At 41.9% G+C, this 26,205-nt stretch overlaps 1 protein-coding gene across 6 annotated transcripts in view; it reads right to left on the reverse strand.

Annotated features, from left to right (window-relative positions):
- Window positions 1–26,205, reverse strand: part of TANC1 (tetratricopeptide repeat, ankyrin repeat and coiled-coil containing 1) — a 119,121-nt gene that overhangs the window by 87,588 nt on the left and 5,328 nt on the right. Inside the window, exon 3 of one of the 6 annotated variants that reach the window (XM_075092666.1) lies at window positions 23,485–23,548. In XM_075092666.1, the coding sequence (XP_074948767.1) occupies window positions 23,485–23,548 (64 nt within the window). The other 5 variants (XM_075092664.1, XM_075092662.1, XM_075092661.1 and 2 more) reach the window with 5 other exon arrangements.

Consider the following 26,205-nt stretch of genomic DNA (forward strand, 5'->3'; position numbering starts at 1 on the left):
TGTACGTGTTTACTGAACTGCACTGCAGAGTCAGATGAGCAACAGAGATGACACAGGAAAAAGAGCAGGATCTCATGGCAGGTGTAGAAGGAAGGAAAACCACTCCTTCGAATCACAGTGAACTCTTAGATTGGCTCAGCTATCTCCTGATATCTCACCCATAGGAGTGTGGCAAAGCAGAAATATTACCCTCCCTACTTCCCACCTCAAATTCTGGGATGCTAATTTTTTCTGTCTCTTGTGAAATATAAACCTACCGTTTTTAATTACTTGATTACGCTATTTTATGGAAAAGACTCAGGCATTCTTCTATAGTGTAAACTACAACGAAACACTACCATCCATATTCTTCCAATTCCTTTTCCCTTAAAGCACTTTTCATTTTCACGTACAATGCAGTCGCATCAAGAGACCTTGTTACAGGGTTAAAATAAGCTGTTTGAACATTTATGACAGGCAGTATCTACCACAACAAGCAAGCCCTCCAATCCCGCCACAACCCAGCACACGTGTACTCTCTTCACACAAGCAGACCACTGAAATCAATGACATTATTCACATGAACCGGAACACGCTTTAGGTATTACTCCTTGTCAGCCGTATGTCCACTACAGAGTTCAAACTAGGGACAAGAACAAACGTCGAACATCCCAGAGGTTGCTCTTGAAAAAAGACTAAAGGCTTGTCTCTACAAGGGGAAAAGTGCTTCACATTCACACCCTGCCTCAGTCTGCAATAACCCCCTGGTATAGACAAGATCTTACATGCTCTTACCAAAAATATGAAATACCTGGCAAGCCCCTATTTATTGAAATTTTACTGTTGTCCTACTGCTTTCAGTAATTAAGCAGCCAAGCACCGCTAAAGCCTCTAATTCAGATGCCAGAAAGCATTCCTTCCCCAGGGAAGTGTCCAAAAAGAATTTTTTTTTTAAATCCTCACAACCAGAATTTAACTAGTAGGAGAATATAAACTTGTATCCTTCAAAAAATTAATTATTCATTAAAATCTTAGGCGTGTGTAGATCCTTACAAGTTTGCCAAGACAGTATATACTGCCTCACCTTAACCTGTTAATGGGATGCTTGCAAGTCCTGTGTAAATCAAATGAGCTTAGTTGACTGATTTATGAAGAGAATAGGTGTAACACCGATGAGAACTCACTTAGCTCAAAATCCTGCAAAAGGAGAAAAACTGCAAAGAAACAAAATTCAATTTTACCTGCAGAAAACTAGGAATGGAAGAAAGGAGGCTCAAGCAAGGCTCACTAAGGAGAAAAGGATTTGTTTTTCCCATTAGCAGACATGATGAAAATAGGAATAAAAGAATCCTATTTCTACCAGATTGAGGGGCAGTGTTAGCTTTCTCAGGTGCCAGTTATCCAGATGCTTGGAACACTTTACAAATAAAATGAGCTCTCTTGAGAAGCCCGTTTCCCCTGTGTGATCCAAGATGCAGCTCTGGTGGCACAAACTGCTGCAGAGGATGCAAGAGCCTTACAAGAATCCTCTGCACAGGCACGGGGGGTGGGGAGAAAAAGGAAGAAGTCCCCTCTAACAGATCATTCTGTATATTCCTCTGGTGCAGACTTTTACACAGCTTTGAACTCCAGCAAAACAAAATAAGTCAATGTCGGTTTTGTCCTCCTTTCCGTATTGTCTTTTAAAGACAAAGTGCAGCATTTTGGTCAGGGGGAAAAAAAAAAAAAAAAACACCCTAACAAACAAAACAAAACCAAAACAACATTAATTAGATCTTTTTTTTCCCCAAAACTTTCAAAATATGCCTAGTACCTCTGAATGAGTGGAAAACTTTCTATGAAGTCTCCCATCACTTGTTGATTGACTTACTGCAAACTTACTGAAAATACATCTAGTAATCTCCACACTGGTACTAAAAATAGCTTAGCGAATAAACAAAAACTCTATATACACTAGCTCTGTATTCCCAGAGTTTTAAATCTACCGGTGAATTCTATACTGTACGTTAGTTCAGCACGTCATGCTGGAAGGCACAGTGTTCCTACACTCCAGTCTACCTTTGCTAAGTATAATTTATCTGAGGATAAAGCGAAGGTGTCCCCTGATGTCTTTTCATAGTCTCTCGAACTTTTCAAAGCAATTCTTGCATACATACAAAAGATTCTGTATCAGTAGTTGGGAAGTGCTGAAAATTTTAGTTTGTCATAGCAAAACCGTGTCTACACTTTGTGGCAGTAATAGTCCTCCCTCTTTTCTTCAAACTTCAGTTTCTGGCAAATACCATAGAAAAATCCAGGAACTCAGTCCTTACTAACACATACACACAAAAAATCCCTTTGTGACCTCAAAGGGATTTTAGCCCAGTGTAAAACAGACCTTGAAGAATATTAACTAAACAATCAACTCAACTCAAAGGCATTTCTGGTATAAAACACAGAAAAAGTCTCCCTCCAAAATCCGCTTTGAGAATATTTTGTGTTTTGCCATTCTTGTTCAAAAACAACAACAAAGGAAACCAACAAAAAAAACAAACACAAAAAAAGCAAAAATCCAAGCCCGAACCAAAACCAACCCACACATTAAACTCTCCAGCAACTTCCATCTCATTTAAATTTCCAAAAGCAAAAGTCATACTTTGCTTCTATTTATTCTTGCTTGTATATTGTTCAAATCCTAACTTGTTCAAGTGTGGTCGCAAATATAGACTCTAAGGAAAGGACATCTGTTAAGAAAGAAATGGATTAGTTTCATTGTAAATGACTGAAAGAAGAAAAGCCCAATCTTTAGACTACTCAAATTCTAGTATTTTTCCAGATAAAACAAAGCTGAAGCAGCTTAATCTGGACTCTGTCTTTTCAGCAATTAAATTCCTCAGCTATTTTAAGTGCAACAGCTTTGAATCTGACTTAAAACTACCAGCTCTTGACAAATCACAGATATTCAATAATTAATACTTAATTATATTAGAATACATGGCAGCAAAGTTCCACCAGAACCTAATACAACATTTAAAGATGGAAAACTATTCTAAACTAAACAGAGCTCCCCACAGTCTAACTCCAGCCATATAGCTGCAGAGTTCACATTTACACACAAACATACACATCAAAAACTTTCTTTCAGGGCGTTTCCTGTGTTGCTAACAAGTTCCAGCTTCTCTCCTGCTGGATCTAAATTTAACCAAAACTAAGATCCAGTTGGGGGGGGAACAAAAGCCAAAACAAAAAACAAGCCAAACAAAACCCCCCACCAACAAACCATAAATAAAGAAAAAAACCCCAACCTGCACCATATACGCAACTTCAGTGTGACACAGCAAGCATTTTACAGGCACCGTTGTTTTTAAAGCTGTTAATTATCAAACATATGAAACATGCAGCAAACAACTACCAGTCCCTCACCGTTTTGCCCTACACATTACTGAAATTGCATTTTAAATGCTACTAGGTTCAGGTACCACAAGCACTACTAACAGTTGCTAATTCAATAAATGTATGTAGAAGTGAGACACCTTTGCAGAGGAAGTCATACAGAAGCCAAGGCTCCCCAACACGGCCAAACATGCTTTGCTATCTGAATTAGAAGACTAACTACAGAACTAGTCTGGATTAATCTGAAAAGACTCCTTACAAAGTCTTCAGACTGTTACAAATATGCTAATTCTTGAATATTTTAATTACTGATTTGTCTGAGCTAGGCAGGGGGACTATGCACATAGAAGGGAAAGGGTAAGAAACAATGTGAACTGAAGGAGGTTCAACGTCCAAGCTACTGACTCCAGCCATGAACTCGCACTCCACACTCCACCACCGTCCCAAGGTGCATTTGCCAACGTGGCTGCTTGAGACCACCCACACAGGCCATTCCTACTCCATCAGTACAACTGTTTCACTTCCCACTCCAAGCAGTACATGTCATACACTCACCCTGCACGCATTTCTTTGACAGGTTAATTCTTACAATGCTGGAATACAATGCATCTTTTTTAAAAAAAAGGTGTTAAAGTTGAGTAATACGTGGATTGCTAATCAGAAGGAAAATTCTACTGCGGGCCAAAACAAGACTGCAAACAATTCTACTGTAGGCTACGGAGTTTTTTCCTCTCTTACCAGCACCCTATATTTTAGAAATCTAAAACATGGAAATCTGCCTTTATTGATAACTCACAAGTTCTAACTTTAAAGCAACACCATGAATTTAAGGCAGGTGATAAAAAAAAACACAGAAAGAGATTCAAAACACGTATCTGTAGCTTTGTACCTTTCATGGTTACAATATTTAAGAACACTAGAACTCGTAAGATGCATCTCGTTTTCCAATGTCATACACATCTAGATACTGCTGAACTCACCAAGGCACAGGAGGAAGAACTAGATGACTTCAAGATCAGCCCTGTTCCCAAAATCATTTTGGTCATATGGATTGCAGACGCGCCTGAGAAGTAGCTCACAAAGCAGCACTTCAACAAATAAGCCACCACGCAAACACTAAAAACCCATAACCCCTTCCCCTGTTGACACAGAGTGTTGACACAGATGATCAGGGAACCAGAGCACCTCTCTTATGAGGAAAGGCTGAGACCCCTGGCTTTGTTCAGCCTGGAGAAGAGAAAGCTGAGGGGAGATCTCATCAATGCTTAGAAATATCTGAAGGGCAGGTGTCAGGAGGATGGGACTGGACTCTTTTCAGTGGTGCCCAACGCCAGGCCAAGGGGCAACGGGCACAAGCTGGAACACAGGAAGTTCCACCTGAACATGAGGAGAAACCCCTTTGCTGTGCGGGTGCCAGAGCAGTGGCACAGGCTGCCCAGAGAGGCTGTGGGGTCCCTTCCCTGGAGACATTCACCCCCCACCTGGACGCGGTCCTGTGCCCCTGCTCTGGCTGTGCCTGCTCAAGCAGGGGGTGGGACGGGATGAGCTCCAGAGGGCCCTTCCAGCCCAGGCCATTCTGTGACTCTGATTACACAAAAAGGTAAAATGTGCAATAATTTATTGAGCATTGCCACCAGCTTCAACTACATCAAGATCCTAAAAGCAGCTCTTGATCTGACCTCAAAGACATTTAAATTTCTGTTAATGGCAATGCGAAGAACTCATTTACTGACCCCTTTTTAAGACCCAGTGAGATTCCCAAGCTGAAAGCATTATACAGTCTCTGGAACCTAGCAAACCATTCTCTGCAAACACTTAAGAACTGGCATCCCCTGTGACAAGACACCAATGAGGAAACCCTTCAAATCCAGCAAGCTGCCTGATCTGCAAGATGTTTCATCCAACAAGCTAGCGGAACTTCTGTTTTCAAACTGTCACCCTCATTAGAGATTATTATTCCAGATCAAGAAGAGAGAAGAGCATGAGTGAAATACTAAACAGGAGATGGCACTTCCTCAGGCAATAAAGCGCATAGTCCAGCAACTACTCCCAGTCACGCAGTGGAGAAATAACTCCAGTAGACACCTTTTGTTACCTGGCCTTCTGCTTCCAGACCCTTGTATTATTTAGGCACAGGAGTGCCTCCATACGTTATACAGGAAGGCCATGCTCTGCAGTTAAGATATTGCAAAATTTAATATTCCAGTACCAAAGTGCCTTTGCAGATTATGCCAGTAGCTTAATGGGCCTCCTCTCAGTGAGTGGAGGGGAGGAAACAAAAACAGAATTCTTGAAACATGGCAAGAGGAACAGGACTTTAGAAAGTTGAAGCCATTACATTAACATGAACTTCGAGGCATATATTTCAAGATGTAGGAGCGACAAGGACAGATGAAAAAGAAGTCTATACAGTAACGTACCACCTACACCACACAGAAACCTGAAATAGCTACGAAGCAAACTCGGCAGGATTACTCTATGAAGCTGAAAGATGGGGCACAAAACTGGATGGCAGAAAACCTGTGTTCCAGTTCAGACTCTCCCTACTTCAAATTGCCTCCATCCTAAGCAAGCAGGAAAGGTACGCTGCACTAGACTCTTTTGAGGTATATGGTGAGGCTAAATACAGAATACCTCATGATCTTTGCAGTATACTTTATACATACAATGAACATTAAAGTATTTGATCAGTCATACTAAACAAGGACTTTTAAAAGGAGAAGATAGTAAAAGATAGCACAGGAAGTAGACACATTAATATTAGGATGCACAATAGATATTTTGCATTAATGAAAACTGATCCCTTTATTTACTTCCCTTCAGGACAAGATCAGAGAGGTTAAGGCTCCACAGAATTTTTTTTTTTTTTTTTTTTAAAAAAAAGGCACTTTTCAAACTAAAGCTAAATACAAAACCAAATGCAGCGAGGATTGTGTACTGTGTCAGTGCCTGCTTTCGGGTTATTGTCAGTTCAGTGTTATACCATGCCTTACTTATTCAGAAGTCAGTTTTCTAACAGTTTTCTACTTTTAAAAAACAAGACCTTATACATTTGTTAGGCCATATGCTTTTTTCTTTTTCCATTGCCACGGCTTTGTTAAATTGACTCTCCAACCTATAGGAACCAACCCAGTTTTTTCAAACCTTACCCACACACAAAACCCAAAGCTGACTTTTCTCTTTTGCTGGAAAACATGAAGATCTAGCTCCTGGTAGAGGTTGAAATACTAATTTTTAGTCAAAAAAGCATGTCTAAAAAAAATAATCTTAATTTTAAAACTATTAATATAGATTTCACCTTACAGATGTTTATGGGTGTCATTACAAATAACCAACAGACCAGGCTGATTCTCTTATACACATGGGGGTTTGAAGGCTTGCTGATTAATCTTTGGTCTTCAAAAGAAAGGTTTAATCTTTATGACACTAAGAAGTTCTGCTAAAGAAAAACAGAACACCTCTGCTAAGACTACTTAGCTGTCTTCAAAAGTATATACTCAGATCACCAAGTTGCTATGGCATCAACTTCAGGACTGTGGTTAGACACACAAAATGCCTTTTTCCTACAGACTGCTATGGGAAGCTGAGCGACTCTGGCCATGAACCAAATATGTTTTGGCTCTAAAGTAGACATAACTCATCACCATTTGGACATTCTGATGGTTTAGCTAAAATGAGAAAGCAAGGCAACTGGCACTTTAGAGCATCCATGTAAACGAAGCTCTAAATACACTGCCCTAGCAATAGCAAAAAGAAATTGTACTTGCGTTTACCTTGATTACTAGTGTTATTTAACAACACAATGCTATTTTTCCAGCACTTCGCTGTCAGATCAGAACAAATGGGAACGGTTCATTTTTGGCAGCTGCACATCAAACTACAGCGGGAGCAAATTCTGTAGGATCCAAGGTATCACATTTATTTTCCTTTTCCCTAGTATTTTTATTTCATAAGCATCAGGCTATTTTCAAGCAACAGCTATCAAAAATACAAGCTAACAGGACTTTCGCATATGCTGAAGAATCCTGCAAAACCCTGAGGTAGCCTGGGTGAGCAAAACGTTTAGCATACTCTAAACCAGTACACCTCTCACAAACTGCTTTACGCCCAGCAATCACAGCAGCCCAAAGCAAACCTCCCACACCCCCAACTGTTAGCTTTCCAAATGGTAAAGCAGTGTTTGCTTCATCGCTCAGAAGACACAGCCTCTGAAGGAGACCAGAGAAGTGCCGCTTCCACATTGCCACAAATGGGGAAAAGGAGGCGGGTGCAAAGCAGAGAACAGGGTTGAGGGACCCCTCAATATATCACACTGAAGCAGGCCCTTTTTTCACCACCACCACCCCCCCCGAGGCTCATCCTCACAGAGAGATGTCTTCACCTACGTCCTACTTTTGAAAACAACCATTTAGGACCCAGTTTACTCTGTCCAATAAATATGCTTTATGAGGCTAGTGCAAACAAATAATTGAAGTAACGCTACTGAGAAATCAGAAAGCTTTAGGAAGTATATTATAAAATACACAGTTACTATACATCATCAGTAACCCACATATTAAAAGACAAGTCAAATTATCATCTTATTCTTGAGATCACAGCAGCCATCACTGACGACAAGGGCAGGACCTTCTACCTCAGCGCTCGAAACCAGGCCGTTACCAGTGGACACACGCGTGTCCCCCGCACCCGTCCCGCTTTCAGGAGGCGAACGGCCCAACACCCCGCGCTGCCGCCCCGCCCGGACGCCTCGCGCGGCCCCGCCACCGGCCCGGCTATCCCGGCCGCACCCGGACGGTAACTTCAGCCGCCGCGCCGCTAACGGGGCAGCCGCGCCGTTTCCTGCCCTTGGCAGGGTCCCTTCACGTTTCACTACCAAAACCAAGTAACCGCAAACAAACCAAGTTTTCCCGAAAGGAATATGTTGTTCCGTTCTCCCCTTCTCCCGCCCCCCAAATCTCCACTGATAAAGGAGTGAAAACTGTACCAGCCACAGAAGCTAGGCACTGCGCGCTGGGGAGGCGGAAATCCCGGCCGCCCAGACAGCTCCAGGCCTCGCCCCTGCGGGCGCGCCCGGGGAGCGACCCCTCCGCCCCGGCCCGGGCCAGACCCGGCCCCGGCCGGCCCCCGCAGTGGCCCCGGGCCCCGGCCTCCTCGGTCGCCCCCGCCCCGCCCTGCCTCGACCCGTGCGGCCGCGGCCCAGGCCCTGCCGCGCCGTGCCGGCACCGGGGGCAGGCGCCGCCTCAGCCCCGCCACCCCGCCGGCCGCCCGCCGCGCCCGCCTGACATGCCCGTACACGCGCCTCGGCCAGAAAGTTTCACTCACGCCTCCGCTCCCGCCAAGCCCCCGCGCAGCGCTCCGGAGAGCCGAGGGGTGCGCCCGCACCAGCGGAGCGGGAGCGGAGAAGGAGGGAGGAAGGGCTTACCTCCGCCCGCGGGGCCCGGCCCCCTCGCCCAGGGGCTCCCGCGGCGCAGCCCAGGCCGGGCTCCTCCGCGGGCAGCCAGGCGCGTCGGCGGGATGAGCTCACTGGGAGCGGGCGGCGGCAATCCCCGCCCCGCGCACCCCCGCCACCACCCCTCCACAGGACCGGCTCGGCGGGGTGGGGCGGAGCGGAGGAGCCGGGCGGCGGGGCAGGTCCCGCGGCCGCCTCAGCACGGCCCTGCCGGAGGGCAGCGGCTCCGCGCGGCCCCGCAGGGCAGCGGCGAGGGGAGGGGAAGGAGCGGGCGGCGGGGCGGGAAGAGGGGGGGGTGGGGAGGGAAGGGAACGGAAGGGAAGGGGTCCCGGCCGGGCGGTGCCCGCCCTCCGCGGCCTGGGGACGCGCCGCCGCCGGAGGCCGTGTTTCTCCGCAGTCTGCCACTGACAGGAAAACGCGGTGGGGACGCGGTGATGCCCCCGGAGTGCCGCGGCTCTGCGGAGCTCGGCCTCGCGCCCGCCGGCCTGCTCGGTTCGGGCGCGTGCTGCTCCGGCACCTGGACATCTCACGCCGTGACCTTTTTACCCCGTTCGTTGCAGCTTGCGTGGGTGCCCGTGCTCCCGGCCGGGCCGCGGAAAGTCGCGGGGGCCGCTCGGGCCTGCGGGGCCGCTGCTGGGAGAGGGCCGGTCCGGGGGGAGCCCCGCCGCGGGTGGGGCGGGGGCCCGCGTCCCCGAGGGCTGCGCGTACGGCGGCCGCCCTTCACTTAATCCAGCCTTCGTCATCAGTAACCTGAAAATAATTACACCGCTGCTTATAAGACCTGCAAAGGACAGCAAGATGGGTGGAATATAAATAATCATGACAGAAGATCTCTCAGAGTGACCCAAATTACTCGCTAAACTGGGCCACGCAAGGCACTTAAGGCAGCCAGACTGGAAACAACACGCTTCGGAACAATGCGGCCCCTGCCCGCAGCGCAGAACAGGGCATAGGCTGTCCTGGAAAGCAGCACCCTCGAAAGGGTTTGGGGCTGTAACAGTAACGCTGCGCAACGTGAGGGTCGCTGCACCGAAAAAGCCTAGTGCGTTCCTCGCCTGCATCAACGAGGGAGTAGCGAGCACGTGCAGAGGCAGAACCACCTCCGAATATAGCTTTGGTAAAACCAGCAGTAGAACACCGTTTCCAGTCTCTCTATCCATGTTTTCCAAGATACTGGAAGATCAGAGAGGGTGCAGAAGAGAACCACAAAAATTATCTGAAGGCTGAAGGTGATGCCTAGCAGTAAGAGTGTTAAAATATTTAGTTCCTCAAAAAGATGGCCAAAAGGGGACTTATGAGAAGGAAAATGAGGTACTGGTATCTTTACGTCAGTGCACCTCACTGAGGCCAGCGCTACCTGTGGCAACACCGATGAGCTGTACCAGAGTAGCCACTACAGAGCGTTCTCCATAGTTGGTTTGTTTGGGCTTTTTTAACATTTAGACAACATTCTCACATTAATGGCTTTCAAGTGTTGTTCGGGGTTTTTTAAGTATTAAGACATAGGTTTAGCAGTGATGGTTTGAATGCCACATTATGAGCGCAACCATCGATGAAGTTAGCAGAAATACTCATCTGTGTGTTTTTCACACCCAGCCTCAAGCTGCTTGCCTTTTCCACCCCAAATGCCCAGTACTCCAGCTATTCCCCACATAGAGGCCAAAGCGCTTAGTTTCCCTACATGTAATTTTTACAGTAGTTTCAGATAATTAATGAATCCTCCTCACACCATAAAAGGAAAATGTGGGGACAATCCAAAATTTATAAATAATACTAAGATTTTGCTGGGAGAGCTATCATTTAGTTTCATATGTAATTCATCATGAAAAATCAAATTGAATTTAACTGCAAAATAATTATTACAGTGCCAGAGTGTTCTAGAACATTTTCTATGATATGCATGCATTTTGGAGAGCTTCCCTCAGTGTGTCTGTAAGGGGTACAAAAGCAAATCCATTATGTGTTCAGAAACAAGTTACAGGCTTACATAAAAGAAGAGCGTCCTCTCCAGAATATTTGATGTGATTGCCTTGTATGGTATTGGAGGAGCAGAGTAACATGGAGACAAAGTCCCTCAGGGTTCCAACAGCAGAGCAATTAGTTATCTTACACTTCTCTCATTGTGACTTCAGCAGTTTAGCAGCAGAGGACTTGTCCCAAAACAAGGGGAGGATGCTGTGTGCGACTCAGCCCGCAGCTTTTCCTTCTCCCGGTGGAAAATCCTCTTTATCACGTTCTCTTCCCTCCGTTTGGCCTATGTGATGAGGTGGATGGCTGGTAAGAAAGGAATTTTCTCTCTCTCAGAGGAAATGTCTTAGTTCGGGCAGCCTTTTATGATTTTGTCTTTGTCTCTGAAATGTGAGACAAAAAACTGAGCTATGACTCCACCGTTCTGGCATCTATTCCTCATCAGGTCCAGTGTTCACTCTCTCTTCCTCTGTATATGAACCCAGACGTTTTGAAATAGTATTTACAGTCAATTGGATTTAGGTTGTGCTGCTCCACAGGAAAGCTCAAAATTAAAATATTTTTAACTAGGGCTTGATTTTAGCGCTTCCCTATTTGTCTCAGTAGAGCAGTGCTTTTGATACCGCCAACATAAAGATTTCTGCGCTCATCAGAAGCTTCTTTTTGGGGAGAATTTAGCCCACAGCTGTTTTTCTACTTTAACTGTTCTGCCCTCTGCTCCTTCCACTCATTTGTTCAGATGATTTGCCAATTCCCAGCCACTGAAATTCTTCAGCTCTTTTTTTTTTTCTCTCACAAAGGTTATGGCTGTCCTGAGTTTCACACTTACCATGCAAGCTTCTAGTAGTTTTAAAGCCTTTTTTTTTTTTTTCTTTTGAAAACAGGAACCTTAGACCAAGCTGAAATATAATGGCCGCAGTGTTCACTGCAGTGCTGGGCACTAGGGAAATAAGAAATCAGACTTCTTACTTTTTCTGCTCAGCTTCAGTGTTGTTTATGTTAGCTTGGGCTTCTCATCTTCATCTGCTGTTTCAATTCTTGGGTTTGGAGGGCTCCTTTAAAGAGGACTATTTTGTAAATTTTAGGAGCTTCCTTTCCATGTAGCTGCTTTTATCCTGTCAGTTTCCTTCTCATGCAAAATAATAATTTGGTAGAAAATTCTTAATTTACTGATTTTAGGAGAACAACTTGTTCTATAACTAGTAGAATCGACGCCCCCTTTTATTCAATAGCTTTGTTGGATTTGTAGATGTCTAAGAAGGTGTAAGTTCTGATTTATGTGTTTTGTCTGTAAAAGCAGCATTTGTAATGCCTGTCCAGCGTACAGTTATGTGACGTCTCGGTCTGCTTTTGTTTGTGATGGCACTGTTGCACAGTGGGAGAACAGTAGGAGGTAGTCTCACCTCGGCTACCTGTTTTCAACTAATACCAGTTGATTTTACTTGAAATGAACCAGCTGGTTCTAAAGCTAGCAGGGAAGAGGGGAAGTGGAACACGTAGGTACGCACACAGGGATTATATACAGGCCTGTTTTTCCTATGAAACCAGGCTGAGAGCTGGTCACGTGGCTTTACAGGGCAGAACAGGAGTCAAGCTTAATATCAAGTTACAAACACCACCTACGTCAAACTACTTTATGACCAGTGCATGTACCAGCTCAGGTCTTGCGGCTGCTGTCCACAGCAGATTCTGTACAGAGCCTCGGCAATTTCACTGGTAACACATCAGAACCGGCAGTATTTGTGATGTTTGATCTCTTATGAAACTTGTTTGTCAACAGCTCCCGTAAGTGTAGATGCTACTTTGTAAAAGCATTAATAGGAAAAATAGTAAAAAACCAAAAATAAAATCAGTGATATCAACTAAAATATTCCAAATGCCATTGCACTTACTGCAATTGCTTCCATTAATAATTTGGTCCTTGTGCTCTTTTCTGTCCACTGTTTTCCAGCTCAATTTCAGTTATGGTCCTTCCCTACACTTTGCTTCCATTCTGTCTACCTAGTCCCAACTCCTTCTGTTAGGTATTGTTTTAAAAAAAAATAAAATTGTTGGAAACTGACCTCCGTGTCAGGGCTGCACTTGCAGTCAGCAGCTTGGAGAGCTCTGCATTAGCACATGCTGTGTTCTTGTCTGTTCGTCAGGAGCACGCTTCTGAAAGACATAGGGAGGGTAGGACACATAAGCCTTATCATTTATCATAGGAATTGCTGTTCTAAAGTCAAAGCGAAGGGGGCAGGGACTTATTGTGTGAATATATACTTACACCTGAATGATTTTCTGTTTCAGTATTACCTTTTGGGCAGAATCCACATAGCTCCATTACACAAAAACTGATGCTGCTAGAAAAGAAAGGAAAAGATAAGAAGTACATCTCCTGCCTCACTACAGAAGCTGGACTGACAATGAAGACAGAAGGCTAAAGCAATTTTAAGTTACCAGTAAATGTTGCAAGAGTAGATCTAAGTTACCCAACAAGTCTATTTCCTCTGCAGATAAGCATTTAATTCCTATTTACCTGGGTGATTTTTTGGAGGCTGTGTGGGAGATTGTGTCTTTTCTGTTGCTCCAGTGAATAAGAAAAACAGCAAGAGATGGGTAGTAAATTTTGTCTGGAATAAGAAAAGAAATGTTGTTCTTCAGTCGTGCAGGTGTAATGATCCATGAACACGTCTATAAGCACTGCTCAGAAGACACCATCTGCATACATGCAGCATGAGGAACAAAACCTAGCATGTATCTCTTCAAACATATATTTATGCCAGTAGTCTACAGTCATATGCACTGAGAGGGAGTTGTAGGAGAAAGAGAATAGCTGAATAATGTATTGCAGGTCCCAGTAATGTCAGCAGGTAATTAATACACTACATGACACCAAGAGCAGGTCTTCTACTTTCAGGACAAAGAGAATTTAGATTCTAGCCTTGCTTCTACAGGTAATATGCAGCATGGCCACACCTCTGAACTCCTAAGGAGCCACTGATACTTGAAATATTGATAAGGGCTACTAATTAGAAAAATCGTTTTTCCTAAAACATTCTGTCTCACTTTGAGCAATAGAACACACACCAGGGAATCTTTTAAGGTAACGTAACAGACTGAGTACTTTAAAAATTACTCTTGGTTACAGGAAACAACAACAAAAAGCAATACAATTTTGTGAAAAATATAGGGCAGAAATTGTAGTGCACTGTATGTAGCCTTGTGCTTGAAATCCAGGAAACCACAGGACAAATCCCTACACATATGAGCACTCTTTTTCATTTGGAATGTCTCATGTAGGCCTCTTAACTTGGGCAGCTCTGAAGGCAGTTTTTAAATTATTTGGGTTTTTAATTGTAACTATTTAACATAGAGCATCAGTTAAGAAAATGCACTTTAGAAAACAGAAAAAAGTTTTCAGATCATAAAGTTTATCAGAAGCTTACTGTGTATGAATTAGGTGCTCCAACCTATGGTAAAATCATAGAATAAGGGACACACATGCTTTGTATTTGAAGAACTAGTATTTGTCTGGAAATCGATCCCTATGTGGAAAACATGGCACACAGTGACAGTTTCAATGGAAAGTGATTTTGAATTGTAGGAAATAATGCCTTATAACACCTTATACTTTGGCAATCCCAGGATGTAACAAAATATTTTAAAAAATAACCAGTTAATGTCTTCAAAAGCTGGAAGCGCTAGAAACATCTATCTGATGAAAAAAGTCATGAAAGTAAGGGGAGCTGTGTTTATGGCTAGTAATTTGTGCTGCTGCACTAGTGTATTTCTTCTTTATACTTGTATGGCAATAGGTCTGACGTACAGTATCCGTTTATGTTTCTGAAGATTCTGTTGGGAAGGACTGTCAAAAGAGACCTAATGGAGTTCTTTGGTGATTCCTGTCCAGCTCTGTAAGCACGCTGTTGGAAAGATGAGTGCAGCTGAGGTCCTTCTCAGGAGCAGGGGCTTTTCTGCCCCATCAAGCTGGAACCAAAGCATAGTGAGAACAGTGTTCTTTCACATTTTTGTTACAAATATTAGGGACTGTTCTTTAAAATGAGAATTTGTTCTTAATCAGTGAGCCATAAAAGCAACTCACTTTGTGCCTCACTGGCAGCGTTTGAAGGCGCAATGCGTACACCAGGCTACTGAAAGGTTGTACGTGAGCTGGGGAAAATAACAGAGGTGAGTAGTCTTTGCTGCTCCTTTCGAAAGGAAAAGTAGTGTTGATTTAAAAAAAACCCAAGTTCATTATCATTCTACCATCCCTGCTAGCATCAGACTTAAGGTTCTTCAATTTGTGAAGTGTGAGCTTATTAGTTTAGAACAGTATTTGCATTTAAAACAGCAGATGCATGCAGTATATCCAATTCTGCCAGCCAAATTTCGATCTATCTTACAGCAGAGGCCTGCAGAGCTTTGGGATATTCTGCCACCCCCTCCTTCCTGCCCCCCCCCTTTTTTTTTCTTTTTATTCCTTACAATTCAAGGTAGCAAGGCCAATCTTAGGCTGCTACTAAAGGACCAGCAGCTAGAATTTTCAACATAATTGGAGGGTTCTTAGTAACACAGTTTAAAGTACTGTCTTTAGAAACCTCAAAAGCCTTTTGTATAGAGGAGCTCACATGCATACACGCTGCGGACAAGCAATTACATGCCTACCCAGCTTTGACTGGCATCTATGAACAGCTCCAGCGAAATCCTCTCATTCTAAATTTGGCTTTTTGACTTGTTTTACTTTTTAAGGCTGAGATCCACAGAATAAACCAAGTTAAAAGTTTTCTATTTCAGCTGTTTTTTTAATAGATAATCTTGCTTTTCATTGGTTTTGACGTTTCCTTATAGTAACATATAAAGAACAAATATTTCAGGCTTGTGTAGCTTAAAGATAGCTCAGAGTTTGCTCCAACTCTTTAACTTTGAAAAGACATACCAAATATGGAAAATTTAAACTAGAAGGAATTTAAGAAAGTTACGAACAGTGGAAGTAGAAGGATTTGAATTTTAAAGTCAATCTTCATTTTAGTGACTGTTCTATTTCAGAGTACAGTAAGCACACATTGTGCAACTAAAATGATGCCTATTATGTAAAACATTTTTTTAATAATAGCTTCGGAAAAGTCTTAATCATTCCTTTATATAAAAGTAACTTCTGAATTAATCACCAGAAGTAAACATGAGAGAAGCACTGTGTATAAATGAAGTCAGTTGCAGAAATTTCACCCCTTTATATGTAACTGTTGAATATGAAATACTGTATCCAACTTCTCAATGTTGCCTGGTTCATGAAGCAATGAATTTGTCCTGAAGTGACTGCACTTAGAAATGTAATAGGAAAGCATCTACAAAACCAGCAAATCTTAATTAACTATGTAAATCTTCCTGATAGCAATACAGTATGCACTGTACCCTGTTCCTTGTTCTAGGTGTCATTTGTAATTGACTGCAACTGTGAACAGAGAACATGGGGAGGATAAGGAATCTAATACCACTTCTGGTTACCATCAAGTTACACCCTTTGCGTCTTTACAACTTCTAGGGAGTCACATCCTCTGTGAAATACCAAATGATTCTTCCATAACCTAATCTATCATTTTTTTTCTTTGAAACTTTTTTAGCAGATTAAAATATACCTCCTTGTAAGAAAATTGCCATATTTTCTGAGGCTAGCTCAGATGGCAAAGCCTGAATAAGCTGTAGGCTTATAGCAGCCTCTTGTGGCAAAAGTAGTATACACATAATAATTAAGAACTATTGAAATTAAGAGCTATTGACTCTTGATGTGAGTCATAAACCTCTATAAAATCTTCAAGTGTTAGCAAACAACTGGAGAGTTTGGAGAGTCTCTCTTAGCTGGAGAGTCAGCAATACTGAGGCTTCAGAATTGTAAGTCTTTCTCTTCAATTGAAGAATGAACTAAATGGTGGTAGCCTGTTATAAATGAAGGGCCAGACTGATATTTCTGTTAATAAAATTATCTAAAAGTTTTTCATTAAAATTCAGCAAGAATGGAATAATGACCAGGAGTAGAACCCGTAGCCAGGTTTGACAAGAAAAACAAACACACTGTTAGGTTTAATCATCAATCTCTGCATGGTTTTGCTGAAAAAAGGGAAAACTATGACTGGTTTCACTAGGGAAGTCAAAGTGCCTTTGGAGTTTAACTGCTTTCGGTCTTGCTCAGCTACTGAAGAGTACATGCCTGGTTTGATAATGTATTCTGCAGAATGCTGGCACGGCAGCAGCCCTTCGGTTGCCAGTGGGGAGGACAAGAAACAGTCAATGCTATAGGCCCGAAGGCAAAACAAATTGAACCCTGGTATCTGCAGAGAATCCCATGACACCTACCCTCTTCAAAAAAGATTTAACTCACAAGTGGTCCAAATCAGTAAGTGCACATTCCTCCAGCTAAACTGATCAGCTGCAAATATCTGTCCTGCTCGCGCTAAGTAGGAGAGAATAGTCTAAAAGATGCAGGAAGGGAACGGGAGGGATGGCAGCATGTTGAAACAATGGTCCTTGAGGACAGAGAGGTTTTCAAAACCAAAAGGAAATTTACTGTGAACCTGTTATGCACAGCAGGAACAATCACAGTACAGGTGTTGCAGATGACACTGATTAGACCAAGGAAATTTTTTTTTTTTAATATTCTAGAAATATACTCCTCTACCACTGAAACTAGAGATGAGCTCAGTAAATGCTTGGGCTTATGTGCGTACCAGTTTCCAGAACTTCTGTGTTTTGTACACCAGGGAGAGGTTACTGTGTCTGAAGTTATTTGCAAATCTGTGCAAGTGACTTGAGAAGAACTGGCTGAACAAGTACAGCTTGGAAGGGATAGAGGCTTTAAACAACAGTTAGTATGTATTTATTAAAATCAAGCCTTTTGTTATAGTTTTTTACTGTAACTTCCCAGGCTCACCATGTGTAATTTCTTCCCCATTTCATCTGCTGCAGTTTGAAGCAAGAGTCAGAAAATCACAATTCAGACCTCCGTCTGCACACTTAACAGCATATGCTGTGGTTCACTGCAGACCAGTTCAGAGTCACACACCGATGGGTTCCCAAACGGCTCTGTTGAGCACCACTAGTCTGGGAGTGTCAGGTGCCTAAAGGTAGAGACTATTCCTTGCCCAAGAGGAAATTCACCCCTACAGGGAAGGCCAGCAAAATGTGTGTGTCTTACTCAGGCTGTCAAACAGGATGTGTGACATTATCAAGTTCACCAACATGTTGAACCAATCGACACTGAAATCTGTTTTCACCGCTTTCATTGCCACTTGGCTTCAGTCATTCCCATCTCTGTAAGTTGTTTTGAGGTCTACAGATAAAAACCACCGCATATTAACCAATACTGTGACCATCAAAATGATGAAATAAAGATCGACAGAAGAAATAATTTCCTGAAACCATGCCATTCTTGCTGAATGCCTGCATCACTTGTAATAACCCCCAAGAAGCTTGAAAACAGTCTTCCTGCAAGGTTTTGTTTTTTCTAGCAAACCAACTGTGTTTGTTTCTTACGTTCTGAATTTAGCTATAGTTCTAATTTAAAAAAGGAAAGCAAAGTACTAAATTACAACTTGAACTAAATAAAGCAAACTCCCTGAAACAGAAGGCCCAACTGATTCATCATAGTATTACCAATGATCATACAAACACAAACTAAAATGACACAGAATGGAGGGCACAAACAGGATGAAAAACTAAGTTGTCTATTATTTAGAAGTTCAAAATGCAGTTTTAGCTGTCCTGTTTAGCAGAACACCTTAATAAATAGAAATAAATTAGAGAAAATAACGCACCTGACAGTGTGCCTGTCAAAATACAACAGATGAGTAGAAGACTGACTTGGTTGAAAAGTGAGTGCTCTTCATTATATAATGTTCTTAATTCTAATATATTTAAGCAGTGGAGTTTAGTTTGTTCTCTATACAAATCTCTCAGATTCCCTCCAAAGCCTAATAAGTGCTATTGAACAAAAAGCAAGTGTGAAACACTACTTGTAACACCACCACGGGACAACATCCAACAGGGGTAGCAAATGAAGTAGAGCAGTTGCCGCATTTCTTGCTCCGCAAGGTATGTGTTATAGCAGAAGAGGAGCTTGCACCTGCCTTACCTTTAGTAAAATCATGAAACTGAGTTTATCAAGATTAGGCCTCCGGACTTCTTGTTGGGTCCTCTTTGTACACCTCAACATTTCTGCACAGGTAGAACATGGCAGATACTTTACCTTAAAGGAGGCTTTCTGCTAGGCTGTTTGGAACTCCCCCACCACCACTCCAGGTATGTTCTGTATGTCTATGGATCCCAGGCACCACTGCAACACATGCAGGGATTCATTCTTCCAGGACTGATGCTTCCTAGCAGCCTTGCAGAAACACATGCTGAGCCTATGCTGCGTAACTCCTGCTTACCAATACAAAAGACACTATAATTCTAGAACCTGAGCTACTGCATATACTTAATTCACCTATACAGACTTGAGCTTGCTAAATGTGCACCCCTGAGAGCAGTACGCAGGACCTTTTAAACAGAACTATGACATCCATAAGCAATGGCCATATGACTACCTGATTTATGTCATGGAAGTAATTTCCTATAGCTCCCTCCTACATTGCAACCATCCCTACCCTGAACATACGACCTTCAACAGCTTAAATAACATTAATTTAAAAAAAATCAAACCACACCCAAACTGAAAAATCAAAGAACTAGCAGAAGGGCAGTCAGATCCCTTGGTTTATTCACAGCCACTTGGCAGCAATGTTAATGTTACATGACAACATGGGTGTTTACACAACTGCAATGATGAAACACTGCAATAACAGGTCAAACTCTCCCCAGCCTATCTGCACACAACTAGGACAGTAGTATTTTCACTCACTCTAGGGATATACGATAGAAACAGGGATCCCACGTATCTCAATTCCCACAGTGTTAGAGTGACTCCTTGCAGCAGGGTGCAACTCACCACAGTTGCCCATTTCTGTACTGTGCCAGGATACATCCCATCCCCTTCCAGGCACCAGGAAAGGGTGTTCAAATGGTTTCTCCACTCAGGTGTATGTTAAGCTTCCAGGGGAAGGCTGGGTATAACCTGGGAAAAGACAATCCTTTTCCTGCAAGATCTCATTTTGCGTTACATCCTTGGCCAGAACAAATTCTCAGAAGCAGATTACTTCATAGAAAGTATGTTCATAAAGGCCCTCAGACTAAGACCCTTTGATTTTTCACCGGCTGTTGATTTTCTTTAGAAACAAAAAGGATAAAGACTGTAACTCTAAAGTTTTTACTAATGTTCTTTCTGTAGGGAGCATGTATTAGCCACTGACATGCTAAAGTGCATGGTGCTATTTTTGGCCTTGAGAGCATGAATAATCACTTCACACATGAAGGACAGCTTTAACTCAAATCATGGTTGATCATTTACATTCATATTGATATTCATTTATCTAGAGTCAACGGGGGGAATGGGAAGTGTGCTATATATGATACAAAAGCAGAATTAGCTCTTTTCCAAATCCTGTACCAACAACTTTACTATCCATAAAGTATATTGCTACTGTTGCCCAGGGTAACAGTGACAATATTTTAGCTACCAGTCAATTAAAGAACATGGGAGAAAAAAACCCAGTCATCTTCATGAGAGCAGCACTATTAATTTTTCCTACTTATTCCAGGTGTAACTGAATTGTTTATTGCACATACAACTAATCACCTCCTGTGATCATAATTTTATCTTTGATCAACATATGAAGTCATTTACATTTTATGGATGGATCAAATTAAGCAGACATTCATGTTATTTGGTAACACTAATTCTGAGTAACCCGCCTGGGATCCCTCTATTTAAGAGGGAGCATTTTATATGTTTATAATAGATTTCCACTGTAGTCATGTGGAAAGTACACTATAAAAAGAAGCCTCATTGACAATATAAACATTTCTGAGCATCACCTTTCATATTAAGTTTATCTGGACTCCTTGGCTACAATTTTAGCCGCACATTCATCTGCAATCACTACCTTAAAAAACAAACCAACAAACCCCCAACAGACCCAGCAGAATTCAATTTAGAGCAAGTCAGCTGAGCTACCCAAGCAACTAGCAGCAGGAGGAGAGCATTATCCTCTCAGCTGGGCAGGGCTAACTATTTCCATTGTCTTTTGCCAACAGCATAAGCAGACAAGGCTCAAGGATACTTCCTGTCCTTGTATTTACAATTTCTCCCCCCCTTTATTAAGCCTGACCCCTCAAGACCCTACAACTACCAGTCCATGCTCAGTCTCATCACTTTTCAGCCTCATGTCCCGTCCTACCAACCTCAGACTCCGTATTCAAGTCACAGTATTCTCTGCACCGACTCCTCCCTTGTACCTGCCCTCTCATCCCAGAGGTCCAGCTCCAAGGCAGGTCCTTCCTTCACTCATCTCCCTCAAGCCCAAAGGGGTTCACACTAACAGACTATTATCACTTGGTTCTTTCTACTGCCTGGATCCCAGCAGAGGAATCTCTGCAGAGGAGCTGGATTTCCTTACAGAAAGAAATGCTGTAAGCTATTACTGCAGGAAAAGTATTTTTTTCCACTGCATGGAAATCCTTCACAGGACTTTCTCAAGTTTGTCATGCAGTAAGCCTAAGGCACACGTTCAGCACAGAATGCTTCAGCCTAAATTAAAACAAAACACATGCCTTTCAGTTGTGACCTGCTTTCTTAGGATCATGTTCACTTCAGCTTTGCTATCATTAAGTTAAAAAAGAAAAAAAAAAATAGAGCTGACAGTTTCCAGTATTTCAGTCAAAATTCACACAGTAAATGAAGTGTTAAGACTTCTGGCATTGAGTAATTACTGTACACTAGCAAAGCCAGGTTAGACGCCATGATATTTTAATAAATCCCAAGTACATTTAGTAACTTCTTATAATTTTATTGTCAATGACAGAAATACAGTAAATAAGGCATGCAGCTTTTGATCATTTTAGTACAGTGTGCTAAGTGCTATTTAGAATAGAAACTCACTTTTAAGTAAACATGAGTATTTTATGAGTATCTTAACATTTCCGTGGCTGCTGAATAGTGTAAATTCTTTTAGGCAGTATGAACTTCTCCAAGGCAGGCTGTGGCTTTTGGTGAGGCACTTGTAATGCTGCTGCATGAATTCTGTGGTTCATCTGTAACATTAAGGGGAGGGGAGAAAGTTGTGATAGGAAGAGAACAGCAAGAAAGCTGTATTCTAAATTCCATTATATGAAAGTAGTTAAAAAAGGTAGTAAAACTTAACTCCACAAAAAGTTCAAATAATCAATAAATAAAACTCATGGTGACTCTGTATATTTAATGGTAATTTCTGTTTTCAAAGCGATATTAGCCTGACTGCCTCCAGTGAACTATTTTTTCCCCTCCCTTTTTAGTAGTTCATAGAAATGAGCTGTCAAGATAAAGAAAGCAGAGCAAATAACCAGTATGCAGAGTTAATAGTAATTTGCTTCAATTTCTTATTTTCCCAGGTTCAAATCATCATCATTACAGTATCTAACTATCACTTTCTAAACTACTGAGGAAGCTTCATGTATGAGATTCTGGAAACCAACAGGAAAAGGAAATGGTAGGTCAGAACAGAGGAGATGGGACAAGTAGAAGAGAAGCAGGATGAACTGCATCTGCTCTCCTTAAACAAGTCTAAGCAAAAATTAAAGATCTACATGCTAAAGCTATAATCACATTTGCTGATGAAAGGCTTATGCTGAAATGATGCAACTGTGGTTTTACCAAGCTCTATGGATGAGGAACTCTTGTACGCTTCAGAATCTAAACACTGGTGTACGAAATATAGATGGCAACTGTCAGATCTTCAGATTAGCATGCAAATTAAAAAGCTGCTTGTTAAATCAGCTCTTGCAAAGTGTAGGTTTAAGAGACTGCATCAACAGCCTAGCAAGAGACAATGGACAGTAGTTGCAAACATAAAGGTGAATAGAAGGGTCAACAGCTTTGCGACACAAATGTTTAAGTTATATTGTAGTATTTCCAAGGGAGGAGCCAAGATGATGCTTGACTATCTAGTGTCATGCCTTGGGTGAAATAGCTGCGTATGTGGGAACAGTGGAATACACTGTGCCTGTTGTATTGGGGATCATTTACAGTCATTGGACATTAGCTCACCATCTTGGGATCCACTGTGCCCTTGTCAGTGACACTACCCACCTCCCTCAAGAATCTATCTTTTTGCCTCTCTAAGTTGGACCCTTACAGAAGTTAAAGCTATTTCCACAGTGGGATAAAGAACTGAAGACTAGGTTTTGCTCTGGGTTGTAATCCCAGCTCTGCCACGAACGTACTATGTCACTGATAATTCTTCCCCGCATTTCAATAAATCTATGTCAACATACCCTCTTCAGAAAAAGGACACACCTTAACATCTTGCTGTATTTTTCTGTAACAGGTATACAGAACTACCCTGGGGCTACTTAGTGTTAAATAGGAATGGAACCAAACATAGCAGCAAAAGGAGGGAAGGCTAGTTACTTTTCAGCCACCTAGATAAAGAAACAGATCATCTCAAGAATAGCGGTAGATGACCAACCTACCAGTGTCAGATGACAGCACTTTTAAGGAAAATTCACATTTTGTGATGGTTTTTTGGTTTTGTGTTTTTTTTTTTAAATGTTCAGCTTTATGGAAAAGCCCTGACAAATGTGTATCTTGTTCTTCCAGATGTACTTACTTTGCCCAGAACTTCTGCTAGCAAGACACCCATGTTCCGAGTTTTTGAAAAAGTGGCAACAGCACTGTAAAGCAAAAGAAAACATTGTTTAGCATTTTCATCTCACAGAAACACTTGTCACTTTCATTTTCCAGACTTAATACAAAACATTTGGTAGTAGCAAGTTAGGTTTTGGAGCTAAATCCTTTAATTGCATTAAAGACTATATGATATTAAAAAAAGGTATGCTGCCTCAGAATAAAACAACACAAAATCCGTGTTGCAGGCTGTTTTATACAAAAATCTCTAAAACATCCTTAAGTACCTCAAAAGGTATTTGACAATGTAATTTTCTTTATTCCAATATAGACCTATTAAGAAATTCACCCTCTGCTTTTGGGGAATGTTTCCTTTGACAACAGCAGTTTGTCAAGCAAGAACTTTTTGTGCAAGATTATCCCACTAACTTCTTTGTATTCCAGTGAAGAACAGCCACATTACCAATATTCCACAGATAAACCATCTGTGGATATGAAATCCTTTAGTTCAGCAATAGGAAGAACTCTGGATTGCACATTCTTCTGATGATACCATTATTTGCAGCGACACCTCTGTTGCTTAAAATGGAGTCAAAAAAACCTTATTACCCTTACACATGGAGCCAGACACATTAAATGTGACTCTTGAAAAAGCCGATACTGCTTTAGTTAAGTTAATGATTCTGTGGATGAGGCAAGACATTTCCTACCGAAATTTCAATTCAGCAATCCATACAGTTTACCACACTGACAAATATAAGTTATTCAAGATCTGTTTATGCCATCACATAACTATGACTATGAAAGAGACAGCAGCAAAACTACACCTGGACAAGTGGCAATCAAAGCAAATAAAAAACTTCTAACTCCAGAAAAACCATAAACCAAAAAAAGCCCCCAAGTTATTAATAAACAACAAAAACCCAAGAACACGCCAAACTTTGAATCATTTCTCTTAAATAGTGAGGTACAGCGAAATGTATTGTCAGAAAACTATCAGGCAGGCATCTAGTTATTAACATGATGCGTTATGTTCTATGGTAACTTTAGAGCAAGCTTTTTTTTTTCCCCAACTAACTCCTAAAGCTCAGCTCCTGCCAAGACCAATCTCGGCTCTGAGTAGCCACTTTAAGCTATGACAGTGACTTTGAGCCTCTCAGATAATCTCAGCCAAATCAGAACTTAGAGGCAAGGGGTCTGTATATGTTGGCTACTGAACAACTTAACAGAGTTCTCTGTGACTTTGCAACCTGCCAATGAAATCCATCATCCCAACAAGGCATGTATACTATATTGAGTAACTATCGATGCTGGCACAGAGACCTAGAAAGAGGTAAGAAGTCAGTGTTAATGGCTCAGCTTTGTTCCAAAAATTGTATTTTAGGTTAGTGTCCTCCAAGCCAGTGAGGAGGAAAAAAAAAAAACACACAGAAAAACCTACAGTGGCGATTTCTGTAGCTTGCCAAGAAATAGTGTCAATACGTCAGTGTTAAATATGGCTAAAACCAGTTAATTTAGAATTTATCAAGCTGATAACATTTTAGAGGAAAAAAATAAAATCCTATCTTGGTCCAAAAGTTGTCAGTCATAAGCTTCCCTTTTAACTCCTGGCAAAATTATCTATTTCACAATGACATTACTAGATTACAGTACTTTGTAGTGACTGTCAGACACACTGATACTACGATTGCAATGTACACACAGAAATTCAACTAAAAAGGAAGCCTTCTTGACAGCAGCTAAAGATATTCAGAAATGCCAGAGGTAAATCTGTTTATCAAAAGTAATAGAGGCAACTTAAATCTCAGTGTGGGGAAAAAAGTGGGAATCAAAACAAAGTCACCTGGACCACTTACCTAGCCTGTCTAATTCAAGCTTTTTCAATGGTCACGTGGGGACTACAGAAACTCCATAGTTTAGGTGGCTTCTTTCATATAGGTAAAAAGTAACCGATGTCCCTAAATCCCCAGCAGTGAAAGGAGTAATTCACAGCTTTCAGGATAGTTCCAAGATATGCTTTAATAAAGACATGATTCTAGACCTGCTCCTAGTTTGGACAGGCCTCTTCAGCAAGCCCAGAGCAAGCTATCATGAGGATAATACAAAGACTGCTTGTATGGAGTTCTGTTTTTAGGAGATACAGAATATTTAATCCTGTTTTGTTTCAGTTTACTTTTATGCATAAAACTAGTCCCAAACTGGGACTACAGGAGAGGCATCTACATCCAGACAGAAATTAGAGCCCACTTCTACAGGTAAAAATATTTGCTTACAAGTGCTTTTTCATAGCAAGATGAAAAGTCACTTTTAAAGCAACAACAGATGTGTTCCCTACCCATGCCTAATAAAGTAAATGCTCAATGATTTCCAAGGGAAGAATGAATTCCAGGCTGTCCTCTTTGTAAAGGGAATGAAACCCTCATCTCCCGCTCTCAAGAGTCTACAAGATCAGACTGTGCTCTCCTCTTGGAGCTGGGCCACTGAGCAGCAAAAAATTTAGTGTTTGAGGGCTAGAAAAGAGTGTACACTAGATGCAGAAGCACTCATTAGAGCAGGATATCCAAGTTCCAGTCTCAACTGACACATTATTTTGAACACTGACAAAAGGGATATTCAATGCACACAAGTTAAAGCTGAGTGGAATTTTAGATCCACCTCCCCAAGCACAGTGCTTTAACCATTACATTTTATCTTATCCCCACAA

The sequence above is a fragment of the Phalacrocorax aristotelis genome, chromosome 5 (genome assembly GCF_949628215.1).
Source record: "Phalacrocorax aristotelis chromosome 5, bGulAri2.1, whole genome shotgun sequence".
In the NCBI taxonomy this organism is placed as follows: Eukaryota; Metazoa; Chordata; class Aves; order Suliformes; family Phalacrocoracidae; genus Phalacrocorax; species Phalacrocorax aristotelis.